Source organism: Bradysia coprophila, unplaced genomic scaffold (genome assembly GCF_014529535.1).
Source record: "Bradysia coprophila strain Holo2 unplaced genomic scaffold, BU_Bcop_v1 contig_350, whole genome shotgun sequence".
NCBI classification, from domain to species: domain Eukaryota; kingdom Metazoa; phylum Arthropoda; class Insecta; order Diptera; family Sciaridae; genus Bradysia; species Bradysia coprophila.
The window spans coordinates 3,929,279-3,943,242 of record NW_023503608.1 but is presented as its reverse complement, the minus strand read 5'-3'; the positions used below and the strand labels follow the sequence as shown (position 1 = coordinate 3,943,242).

The window sequence follows — 13,964 nt, the reverse complement described above, 5'->3', positions numbered from 1 at the left end:
ATCTCGGGGAGCAATAGAAAAATCCAAGTCGAGCACAAACTTTCGGTTGAAATTTCCTATTTTATCTTCTTGGTAAAAGAAGATAGTTCACTATTATGTTCAGTGGGAATGGGAAAATTAAGTTGCAGAAAAGGTTTAGTCCCCCGGTCGTGTCCCATTTAAAAGACTCTAGCTGAAGTCAAATAACGTTAAAGTTAAGATTGGCCTGATTTCCCTTCATCGTAAGGATTCGGTGTCTCCTTAACATAAACTGAGCTCCTTTGCGGTATGAGCCCGATAGAATTTGATTTTGCATTTCTGTAGTTTTTCATTTTTGTCACTTTTTCTAACAAGTTCTTTCTGATGAAGTTTTTTTGTAAATTGCTTGTATCTTCTGTGCTTTGGAATGTGTTATATCCAACATGAAAAGGAGGAATTGTTTTGCTTCCGAAACTTCAGTTTTTCAATTTATTTGTATTTGTTCTATTAAACAAATAAAAATACTCAAAAAAAAGTCTGTAAATTAAGATAATAATTTGTGTTTTCGTCGGTGATCCATATATTCCGCATGATACGAATTATCCAATCCAAGCTTTGGCTTGTAGAAATTGGTCGGGCGACTCATCTGATATCGACTAAAACGACAAGAATAAGCATTGATCACTGGATTACATTTTCTTAAATGAACAAATGAATGATAAAAATTTTGAAATGAACAAATGAATGATAAAAATGTTGAAGTAATAGATTTTTTAACAAACATTGTGAGACATTTTATGCAAATGAAGGAACAGATTTATTCATTTTGTAGCTACCCTAAAAGTTTATTGACATTTCCTTACCACTTAAATATTAATTTGTATCAAAAGTATTTTACTTTTTCTTAAATATTGTTTTTTTTTTATCTTGCCGTATAGCACACGGATATAATAAACTAAAAACTGATTTTAATGCACTGATCATGTTAACGACTATCGGAGCATAATTATCCAATTATCACTGCTCATTCTGCTGACGTTCTCAATCAATGAAGTCTTTTAACTACAAATTAGTATGGTTCGCCTAACTATTTCTAATTAACTTTATCAACGTCATCTTAATTTAGTTACCGTTCTTCGTTGTAATCGCATGTAGTTATCTAACTATACATAATATTGATGAAACTAAGAACGGATTGTATCGAAGAATTAATTACATATTTCGTCATTCTGATAAAAACAAAACAAAGTTTGCGTCAACATCAAAATTGCATCAACAATAAGTCTAACTCTTAGGCCATAAGATCATGATCTTTTAATAATAAAAGACACAGACGTTATTATTTCAAAATGTGTAAAACACATAAACCAGAATGGTATGAATTAACATAAAGTAAAGTAAAAAAAAATGGACATCACATCTTACATTTCAATTTCTATCTTAACATACAACTGGATCGTGTGTTGGTTATTTCGAATGTTGAATGCCATACATTAGATCGACCATAGACTAGCGGTGTTTGAGCAGATATTTTTTTCTAAAGAAAACTAGCAAAGCAAAATGTGAGATGTTTTATTGTGAAATCCTCATATCTTAATACGTATCAACATGAAACGTGAACACATTGAATTTCTTGATGTATTTTCAAGTCATCGAGTCAGATTGATTTTTTTTTTCATTTTATGTATAAGAAGGTTTAATTTAAAAAAAAAAATGTGTATTGAGACACCTACTTGAATGACATGACCATTGTAAGCAAATATCCTCGCGAATTTTAATCATAAATAACCTTTTGCTGGCAGCAGTGTGATCTATTATCGACATGGTGGGCAATTGATGGGATCTGGCTAGTGAATTATCCTACAGCAAAATGTAGTAAAATTAATTTAATTTTAAGAGTAATGGACCCTTTGTAAATTTTTAGCCGACATTTTTTTAAGTGCACAAAAGTACACAAAAAAGTGTTAATTTTAAAGGTAAATTTGGTTTCTGGGTGATAACTAATCCCACTTGGAGAAACCTTTACAGATTGTGTAAATTAATGTAATCTGGAGAGGTTTCTCAAGCTGGGTTACTTTATGACAAACCAACTTTTCCTTCAAAAGTAACACATTTTTGCATACTATAAAGATTTTTCAAAAAAGATTTTGGTTCAAAGAAACCATCTAAAAACGAATATTTTTCTCCTACAAATTTATTGCAAAGGGTCCATTGCTCTGAAATAGATCAAAAGGAGTAACAAGTTGTGATGAAATAAGACGATATTACTTATAATAGATGTCATCTGTTATCATCTGGGACGACAAAAGTATCTAAAGCTGGTGCAGATCTTTTTTTATCAAAATGAATGATAAATCTGATGAAGTAGAAGATTTTGTATCATAAAAAAATTTGAATCGAAAGGAGTAGCAGATCCGTAGCGCATGCCAGAGAACCTGATTCAATCAATTTTATTTGACCTGAATTTACCTGAAACCTAAATATAAAGATCAGATCAGACCTGAAACCTAACCGATGTACCTATAAATGACCTGACAGATTTCAGAAATTCATGCTCAGATCAAGTCAGGTTTCTTTAAGAATTATTACCTGACCTGGCCTGAAATTTCAGGCCAGACACTTTTTCAACCTCGGTCGACCTATTCTGAGGCTAAATTTTGAATATATACTTTTTAAATTGTGCTTGATTTCGAGTACTGCTGTACACATTGTACTTTGTATTGCGTCCTCATCAGTATATTGACTCAATATTATTGAGATATTGTGAAATGCATTTATGATTCAATTGCTTTTCAATATAAATATTTTTCTTGCAAGTCAATTGACACCCGAAAAAAAAGGTTGACTAATTCATAGTGACACCTGGTTAGAGGTGATCAAAAACGCATAAAAAAGAACAAATCTTTGACTAATTTGAACAAACAGCACAAACAGTGACGAAAAAAGTTGGGCGTTTTTGTTATAATATCGTTTTCCTTTCATTGAAACTGGCATTGTTGCAATATGAGCAAGAAGTGTCTAATGATTTGAAATTTTATTTTAACGAAATTTTTATTAGTCCTATTAACGTAACAATTTTTGATTTTGTATTATAAACATCAAATTTTGCATATAGAGGTACCGAAAAAATTGATTGACTTTTCCATAATAACAATTGAGTAGAGCGAAAAAAATCGAATTTATTTTGGCTACATGATTAATACAAAATTTGAAATTAATTGAATCGAAATCGAAATTGTAATAAGTAGAAAAGTAAAATTAGACGTTTACGTATTAAAGACCTCCTCCTACTCGAAATAATTATATATTTTTACCGAATAGAAAATATCATTTTATTGACATGTTATTTTGCATAAAATTGTGATGTAACAATTTTATGTAATTCTCGTTTTTTTTTTTCGTTCGTTCAATATTCTAATATTCAGTTTATAATTATCAGAAAGACAGCTATCAAATAAATCGATCAATCCATCGACGTATCTAGCGAATTTCATTAGTTTATTTGTAAGTTTTGTACCATGTAACAATTTGAATACCGTAGAACGGGGGGTATCGAAACATTATTTGAAAACACGACAATACTTTGTTAAATGAAGTTAAAAATTAATAAGTAAAAAGTGATGATAATTGTGGGTCTTGACGTTAAGTTTAATTTTTTGAAGAAAAAATGCGATCTTCATTAGTTCTTAGTTCAGAATTTTCATAATAATGGCGTAATTTAATGAACACATATGGGACCGAACTAAAACACTTTTGAAATAAAGTTGCCTTTGAGCCGTTATGTATCAAATTTATATGCTTGTCAGAAGCGACGGCAAAGAAACTTGACAACCAATGTCACCTTTTACCTTACCAACATCAAATTATATTTTGTATTCATTTACAATGGACGTACACAAGTTTTGTACGTAATTTTTGGATTTTGTGCAAGGTGCACAGCACGTTTCTTCGTGATTTTTTTAAATTATCAGTTAACAGATGAATCTAAAAACGCCCTTTATATTTTATATTCTACAGTAACAGATGCATTTGTAAGGTAAGTTCAACAGATTTTCTGGTCAGTTTCTTGAAGAAAATTATCTTGGTCAGATCTCGCTGAGTTACTTAAAAATAACAAGAGCTGGTTTTGTTTTTGTTTTTTATTTGACAATAAATTTACATGTATTGAAACAGCGAACAAAAATCTTACAACAGAGAGACATAACCTCACACTAAGCAACAGTAACATCAAATTTCAACAAGCCCCGCTTGTATTTTTCAGGTCCATGAATTCTTCCGATAATTTGGCCACAGCTAAAGGACGTGATGTCCTCTACATCTGGGTACTTATAGATCAACCCGTGGAATTCTGTAGTAGCGTGGGGACGGACGAACGATGCCTCGAATGATAACCTGTTGTCGTCCGAACTCACCAGTCGACCGATGAATTTCCGTAAAATTTGTTTTGACGTGGCTGATTTGCTCGTAGAATAAATAAATTCTACAAGCAGCCAATCCCCGATCTTTAATTCTTTAGGATTTACACTAAACGGATATTCGGACTGGACAATACTGTTTGCTTTGACGTTTACCGCAGAGATTGATTTGTTGTTGCCCTCCGTTGGCAATACTTTGATTTCAATGTCTTCGTTCTCTTCAAAGTCTGATTCACGTTCAGTTTCGTTGAATTCTTGATCGGTTTCGTTGAATTCGTTATCAGAGCCGGAGTCGGAATCAAAATTTTCCACTGCAGCACTTTTTCCAGCCGCAATTTTTAGCTTTGATTTTTTCTGCGGTTTACCGGTTTCTTCATAGCGCATCGATTTCAACAAATTCACGAAAGCTTTGTCAAGTGCTTCGATTTCTTGAGTTGGTTGATTGTCGGAATTGTTTGACTCGACGGGAAACATTTTCAAGACTTCGTCTTTATCAATTGGAATGATTCCACATTTTCTGAATCCTGACTTAATGTTGTTCGAACCATTCACCTCAATTTTTTTCATTAAATTGTTCAGCAAACGCGGAAATTTGTCCTTTGGCACACAGGACATGTTCCTTCCAGCTTTAAGTTTCCATTGCTCGAGTATTTGACGCCAGTATCGCTTCAGTGGTGCAAAAAACGCAACATCTAATGGTTGTGTTAGATGAGTAGAATTTGCTGGCAAGTATATGAAGTGAATATCGTGTTCCAGACATAAACGAATTAATTCCATTGATACGTGCGAAGCAAGATTGTCCCCAATCAGAACTTTCTTTCCGGTAAGCTTTTTAAGGTAAGGAATGGCTATGGTGCGTACCCAATCTTCAAAACACTGACTATCAAACCAACCACTTTTGGTTCTATTATAACGGGTATACTTCGGTCCGTTTTGTGTCCACGAGCCGTACAAATGAACAGCTTTATACACAACGTAAGGCGGCAATATTGTACCGTCTCCAGCGGCACTGAACATAATCGAAGTTGAAGACTTGCTGCTATTCATGACTCTTTCTGGGTACTTGCAACCTCTTCGTACAATAACTTTCTTCTTCCCAGGATCGTCTCGCAGATTGGTTTCGTCGTAGTTTAAAATATTTTGAGGTGGAACGTCCTTCAATTCGTTCTCCAAGAGCTTGAAATAATCGGTTATAACTTCTGGGGACACAGCTGCCCGACTTCGTTTGATATTTTGACATAGTCTTTCCGATATTTCCTTTTTATGGCGATGTAAAAACGAATAGGCCCAGTCTCGCCCAGGAACGTTATTTTTGAATCTTTTAATGACCTTCCCTAATTCATCCAGATATTGTTTGACCAGCATTCTCAGTGTAAATGCGTCCAACGGATACCCCCAGTCTGCACAAATTTGGATTCTGTGCACAATAAACGATTCTTCGTTAGCATTTAATGCAGGTTGGCCACCATGAGCTTTAATTGACCCCGGAAGTCTTTTGAGACGCCGGAAAACAGCTGAATAATTGATATTGTATTTCGCAGCGGCTTTCCGTATAGACAATGATTTACTCTCAATAGCATGAATGGCCTTAGACATGTTTTCGGGATCTGCCCTACGGTATATTTTATTTTTCAGGTTGGGCTTATATTTTCTTGGCATTTTGAATTAGCTTTTCGACTTCTCACGAAGCCTTCACACGAAAATGTGAAAAATATTTTATTAAAAAAGTTGAGCCTACTAACCAAATTTTACACTCGAGTAGAATGTTTCAGACTTTCCCGACTGTTTCGATTTCCCCCTTTTTACGGTATTTAAACGATAATCATTCATCAAACGGTGGACAAACTAATAACATCGTTGCTGATAATGTGATTAATACGTACTTGCTCATAAATCCATTAATTGCACATTTCCTGTACTTAGATGTATCTCTCATTTTTATTTTATATCTCGAAAGAATGACGAGAAATAAACTATCTCTTCGTTTTCTATCCTAATTAAAATTTGTGACTTATCGAACGTAGTATAAAATGATTATGGGAAAAACTGCCAGACAATATTATACCGAGATACGATAAATCAATCGAAAAACGTTCATAAATTGCAATCGAATACTGTCATCTACGGGTATTAGCCATTAGCCGATAATAGATACTCTTGTGATTTCTTCATCAATTAAATTTTATATTTTTCATCCGAGAAAATATAAATCCCGAACCGCACCAACCGTACAAGGATCTTTGGTGTGTTTAGATTTATTTCACCGAAATCAATTAAAAGTATTCGTGTTGAGGGAGTGGCAATTAATATAGTTGGGTTGGCAAAGGTTTCATTTTTCTTTTAAAAATTTACATTTTTGCACAGAAAAAGTATTTAGTTTATCTTAACAATCTGCGGGTGAAATATCTTAATTAAAAGTAATTAAAAACGTTAATAGAGTTATTTGAAACTTTTAATCACTTTTCGCATAGGTCCCTTAAATATTACATCAAAATAGTGAACTTTTTTTTCAGTCAAACAACAGTATAAAAGACTGCTCATTAATTTCTACCACGATTTGGTCCACTAAATTCACGACAAAATAATACGTGACAGCAATAAATCGTTCTGCGGATTAAAAACAGCATTTTTAGCATGTTCAAGCTGTTGAAGAATTAAAATTGCTTTGCTGGAGCTCTTAATTCTTTTTTTTTCTCTGTAAAATATGTTTCAGTTTTCGTTGTATAATAAGCGAAGAGGTCGATCAGTTAAAGATCAACAGAGTAAAGTGATGAAGAAAAAAAAATTGTAGAAAGATGGTTGGAATTTAAGATGTAAATGAAAGTGAAACAGGAATTGAAGCTGTAGTGATATGAAAATGGAAGATCATGGTATTATTGTAATGGTACTCACCAATTACATCATTTAAAATTGATGTTTAACTTGATAATCTATAACACTCCAGGTTGTTGTAATAAATTTTGTAAATGGTTGGTCACTAGTGGAATGTGGATTTTATGTGGATCAATTAAAATCCTTTACATGATTCGAGATGTCACGTTTGGAATGAAAAAGTAACACAAAATCGTGTTCATTATGTGTTTAAATTTATACGAAGACTAGACTTTTCAAACTCTCGTCCCTGATGGCTTTGGAAATCCGTTGTTTCGATTAATTTCGATTAAAAATTTAAAATACTTTTCTATTAATATCCTGGTTCCAATTGGGAAATACGAGGATGATGAACTATTGTTTGAATGAAACAAACTACTACATATTAATGTCATGTAATGAAATTCGTTAAATCTCCCACAATTTGAAACAACATACTTCCAAGAACGTAATGTAGTAATAGATAAATTTATTAAATTTTCTACATCCTTGGAACGAAAGTGAATAGACCCAGACCCAATAGAGCTATCGTCCTTAGCCAACTGCAATTGAAAAACTAAATTTTTGTTGAAAAATCATTTTGGGAAATTTTTGATGAAAGGTAAACTTGTCAGACACGCAAAACCTTGCAACAAAAACTATATTTTTCAATTATACATACTTCACTTGGCTCATTTTGACACCAATTCGTATTTTCTACGATGCGTAACGGTTGAGATATACACAAAGGCTACCCTCGTTTAGGCCCTTCTTAACTGTACAGCTCGAAAAGTCTTAGAACTTCAAAAATCTAAGAATCTGTCTTCGTTCATGACCCGATTCGGGAACGATATAGCGAATGGGCTATTGTTCTCTTATCTAACATAAGATTCAATAACGCCTTCAGCCCTATCCCTCGAAGTTAATGGTACATCACACATCAATACGACAAATAAAACAGACTTAATACAAACGATTACACAGTCCCGATGAGTGTGTGATCGTTTGTATTGAGGTTATTTAGACTGAACGGAGATACACCCTGTATTTTAATAAGTTTGCCATGTTGATGCAAAAAATCGGTACATTACAAATATTGCGCTAATTTTTTATTAGTTTTTTTTTTTCTTAATTGAACTCGAATCTGTTGTATTACTTGTCTATATTACTCGCCGTAAATGCGGTACATACAACATTTATCCAAACCAAACATCTAACTATAATTACAAAGATATTATAGATTATAATGTGCCATTGTGTTTAATTGGAGTTTTAATTTCTTTGATGAAATGGCATCAAAGCAAATTGAGTTTAAAAAAAATAATAAAGAGCAAGTTGATGCAATGTTTACATAAATTTTTTTTTCTTCGGTGGATTCGTTTAATATGCTCGATGGCATAATGTAGTCTTTGTTAATGAGTGGTCATTGCGATAAACACAAAGGGTCATTATTTGATATTTTGAATTTGAACTAGATTTCTTTCCGAAGAAATATTTTGTAATCGCTGAATTTATGAGCAACTTATGTACAAATGAACTCAACAATTAACGAAGCACTTATTTTGAGTACAAATTAATGAATGAGCTCTAGCTGAAAATAATAATAGCCTATCCATAGCATTGGGAAGGAAAAAAACATTATGGTACACATCACACGATGTCGATAATAAAGTCGAACCGCCAAGCTAAATATCTGTTATCAAGTGAAGTAAAAGATTTTGTACACCTCCCTGATTAAAATATTTAGATCAGAACATGTAATTGTACGCCGATGATACGCTCACCGTTAGCGAGAACTTAAACAAATATCATTGCATTTGACTGAAATTGCAGTAACAATTCCGCTTCACTTGCCAAGAGATTCTTTAAAACAGTTTTTCACCATGATGTCATGATGGCGCTTTTTTTTAGATTTTTTTTAATTTGGATACCGGGAATTAAAGCCTTCGCTGAATAAAGCAGAGTATGAACCGGGAAGTAAGTTTTACATTTTTGGTTACAGGGAAAGTCTGACTCTAATACCGGGAAGAAAACATGTTGTCTTGCAGCCAGAAAACGCGTCATTACTGTCTTGCTCAAACCCGGTTTTTCGTATTTTCTGATCACAAGACAACAAAGTACCGTACTGTCTTGCTGGGATTTTTTGGTGAGGTGTGTGGGGTGCATTACTCGCCTTTGGCTTGAAATACAACCTCCCCACACCCCTCAACAAAAAGTATCACAGCAAGACAGTAATGTACTAGTGCATGCCCGAATGGTATAGTTAATAGTGTCTCGGACAGTGAAAGATTTTATGTCTAACTACATCGAATCTTGCGCCATTGAAGACAGGTAGAAAATCGTATGAGATGAGGAGTGTTTGTAACCTACTTCAATATTGTAACATTAGATTTGCAAGGTTTGCTAGGGAAGTTACACAGTTACACAAAAGTCTCATTAAAAATTATAGACGGAGACGGATCTCGATTTACAAATACCGAGTTCTGATTGATATTTTCTGGTTGATGCTTTCACTTTTTTCTAGCGAAACAAGCCAAATTTAAGGATTTTTTTTCGCAAACAAGATCATGAAAAAAACTTAATTGAGTCATCTGTTTGCCCATATATATATACGCTTCTGATTATTTATTTTTTTGCTCGTTAAAAGTGAAATCGAATTAAATTGCGTGTGTGTAGTATGTGTTTATAACTAGCATTATATTGAGCTACAAAAAGGCCGGTACTTTGTGTGAACAACTAATAAGCAGAAATTAATAACATCAGCAGCATTGGCAAGTAAATTAACAAAATATCTGCTCTATTTATGCAGTTTTAATGAATCCATTTAAATTTAATTTCAATTATTGACATTAGAAAATATATTTTTTTTTAAATAGTGAAAATATTTGTGTTGTTGGATATTTTAGGTATTTAGATGGAATTGAAACAAATGACCGCATTAATTATTCGTATACTTTGTTGCGGCTTTTAGCATTTGTTTATTATACAAATAATTCTGTTAACCGAGTTTTGCTTGAATTTGTTTTTTTTTTTTGCCTAACAGTAATTGCACCATTGCATTGACACGGAATGCTTTTAATTTTATTTGATTTTAAATACAATTACTATCGCTATATTTGCTTCAGGTAATAATGGATGAAATAACGATCTGCTGCACGTTAAAACTTATTCCGCACATTTTCAAAACGAATCTGAAGAAGACGCTGCGGGCACCCACGTTTTAAAAGAAACAATTGAAAAACATCTGTTCTTCACTTTTTATTGCATTATTGATTGCTAGTAGACCACAAGTTACAATATGGTTAAACTGACACGTGTTAAACAATCTTTTTTCCAATTTTGCACATCTTTTTGTCTGAGTATTGGTCTAGGCGAATTCGCGATTAACATCAGATAGGATTGATGTTCAGAGACTCAGTAAAACTTTTATTTTTGGTTGGATTGTAATATAATATGTATTTATATGGTAAGTAATTATGCAAATATATGAACGGGCTTGTGCCACTTTCAACACTTTTATTTCTCTGGTCCCGTTGACACATTGTCTTCTATCCCAAAATTTACTCAAAATGGCTATACCGATGTATTTCATAAAAACACTTGTTCAACAAAACTCTAAGATTGCTAAAGCCGAAAACACACGAGCTATCTTGCTTGCTCCAATCGACAATTATGTCTTCCATTGTTTAAATGTATGCCACAAATTCAGGGAGAGAAAAGAGAAATTCGACATGTTTTCTAAAGTAAGAGTGGTTGTAGTATGTAATTGATTCCACAAGAATTTCGTTTAACAAGTGAAAATCTAGACTTTCTGTATTTTGGTTCGACACACGCTCGCATTAAGAATGAATAGAAGGATAGAAAAGTGTAATTCGACCTATTTTCTTTGTTGGGAGCTGTTGTGACCTATAATAGGGTGTAGCGGTTTTGACAAAACGTCTTAGTTCATTTAGGGCTCAGCCTGAAATCTACTCAGCTGGTCCATCTGATCATTTTATGAAAGAAAAAAAAATTTCAAACTTTAATTTTGTGCTGCCGCCACATCAATTTTTGTCAATTTTGTCGTTTATGGTCTTAGTCACATATATCGATTTTTTACGGTGGGTTCAGTATACATAAAATGTTGGGCTTATATGGTTATCTTATCTCCACACTTCACAGATTATTTTACAAAAAAGATCAAGTTTAAAAAATATTTTTTGAGTTCGTGACTGATTGTCAAAGTTCCCCGATGGTGTTTTTGAGACCTTATTTTGGCAACAAAATGTGCAAAAATGTAAATTAAACGTTAAATATGCTAAATGGACCGCTGTGAGTCAAGCATAACATCTCTTTTGAATTCGGATGTCTAAATTCGACATTTATGTGACAAAAAGTTGTGATTTTGGAACATGGAATATTGGCGACGAAAGCCGGATTGCCTTAAATCAAACATTTTTTATCTTAGAATGTATTTCCATGTTCCAAAATTACGAAACCTTTAATTTTAATCGTTTTTTTAGCTAATTTACAACATTAAAACTTGAAAATGTAATGAGATGTACCCACTGGCACAAGATCATGTCAACAGTACGTAAATTAGCTTAGAAACGTTAAAATTGTATTTTTCGTAATGCCAGAACCTAGGAATACATTGTAAGCTGAAATAAATTATTGATATGAAGAAATCCGACTTTCGCACCAATATTCTATGAACCAAAATCACAACTTTTTGTCAGATAAATAATCCATTTAGACATTCCAATTCAAAAGAGATGTTATGGTTGACTCACAGCGGTCCATTTAGCATATTTAATGTTTAATTTACATTTTTGCACATTATCATCACATTTTGTTGCGAAATTAAAGTCTCAAAATGACCATCGGGGAACTTTGACAATCAGTCACGAACTCAAAAAATATTTTTTAAACTTGATCTTTTTTGTAAAATAATCTATGAAGTGTGGAGATAAGATAACCATATAGACCCAACATTTTATGTATACTGAACCCACCGTAAAAAATCGATATATGTGACGAAGACCATAAACGACAAAATTTTCAAAAATTGATGTGGCGGCAGCACAAAATCAAAGTTTGAATTTTTTTTTTCTTTCATAAAATGATCAGATGGACCAGCTGAGTAGATTTCAGGCTGAGCCCTAAATGAACTAAGACATTTTGTCAAAACCGCTACACCCTATTAAATATGTTTCCACACAAAATTTGTTTAACAAATGAAAATCTAGATTTTGTGTTTATTATTGCGACAGCGTGACTAACAAAAATTCAGAAAAAAATCTAGATTTTCATGTGTAAACGACACTACAAAAACAAATCGTACATAATCTTTAAAACCTTTGAAATTGTTATGATTTTGTTCACATGAACCTTTTACTTCTATATTGAGATGAATATCTTCACCTCCAGATTTTACAAGAGGGAAACAATGTGGTATGCCATCAGACCCACGTGTCACTTAAATGCATTGGCTTTATCTTACCCTTTCATTATAAACTGTTCAGATAAACAGATTAGTAATATTCACAGTCTCATGCTGATCTGTTGTATATACTAAAGACTACTGTGATGTGCATCAATGCATCTTATGAACGGTGCTGATGCACATAATGTACAAATGAAAAACCGTTCTGTTTGCGAAAAGGCCCCAACAGGTGTGTCGTAAATAATTTATGGTAAAAATGAAATAAATAAATTATAAATTTTATAACATGCTTGGCTGTCTGATATTGACACAATAAACAATTGCATGTAGCCTGTATCATGACAAAGACAATACGACGACAAATAAGAATGTGTACACATCGAAAATTGCGTATATCGATTGCGTAAACAATATACTTTCATGCACACGATAAGTGAATATTCGACAAGTCAGATTATTTATTTGTTTAAGCTGATGGTAATTCTTGTAACGATTACATTACACTATACGAAGATATATAACATACAAAAAAGCATAAGACATCACAAGATGACACGGAAGAAAGACTATTTGTGATATTATCCAAGCATCTATACGCTACGAGACTGTAATAAACGCAAAAAACTATGATAATAATAACTTGCGATACCTTCTTGTTACTGGCGGCACATATGCAAATCTTAATCAAATCAAGTAACAATAGAGAATATGATTAGACAATAGCGTAATTTTGAAAATAAAACAAAAGATTTTGTAGACATGATGAAGATGATGATGATGATGATGAACAATAAAATTACCTTTTCTTTGTGCGTCGGATACGTGATTTCCTCTTTACGTATATCTACCACATCTACTCGTATATGTTACACTAATGATAACCATACACCATAATATTACACTCCTCATGGTATTGTATTTGATCAAGTGCTTTTCGTATTCAGTTTTAATTACAATTTTTTTTCTCCATCCGACGATGTGTAATTAAGCTGTCTTCAAAATTGTTCTGCCAATATTATTTATGCTTAATTTCAAGTGAGACTATTTTGATTGGATCGTTGAACGTTGATGGTAAAAAAAAAAATTGATTTTTTTGTGTGTGTTTATTTTGACTTTAGTTCATGGCGAAGCAATTATTTGTTTGAAATTTTCGTTAAAAATATTTTTTAATTGGAATTGACTTTGGGATGAGAAAAAAGTGTTTTCTGAAAATTTCGTACTCAATTAAAAGTGTGTGTGCCATAAAGTCGACAATAATTTTTTTTCTGCTCTTTTATTGTATGTACACCAGCAACGAGCCAAACACCATATGTGTA

At 32.8% G+C, this 13,964-nt stretch overlaps 1 protein-coding gene across 1 annotated transcript; it reads right to left on the bottom strand.

Annotated features, from left to right (window-relative positions):
• Nucleotides 1-557: 557 nt before the first annotated feature.
• On the bottom strand, nucleotides 558-6,177 carry LOC119081087. Its single transcript, XM_037189829.1, has 2 exons — nucleotides 4,530-6,177; nucleotides 558-614 (listed from the first exon to the last, which is right to left on the bottom strand). The coding sequence occupies exons 1-2, from the start codon at nucleotides 6,030-6,032 to the stop codon at nucleotides 558-560; spliced, it is 1,560 nt and encodes a 519-aa protein (XP_037045724.1). The 5' UTR covers nucleotides 6,033-6,177.
• Between the last annotated feature and the right edge of the window lie 7,787 nt (nucleotides 6,178-13,964).

Coding starts and splice junctions, on each gene's coding strand:
- LOC119081087 (XM_037189829.1), bottom strand. CDS start 6,032: ATGCCAAGAAAATATAAGCCCAACCTGAAAAATAAAATATACCGTAGG. Junction 615..4,529: donor ACAACAAATCAATCTCTGCG/GTAAACGTCAAA, acceptor TTGTCGTTTTAG/TCGATATCAGATGAGTCGCC.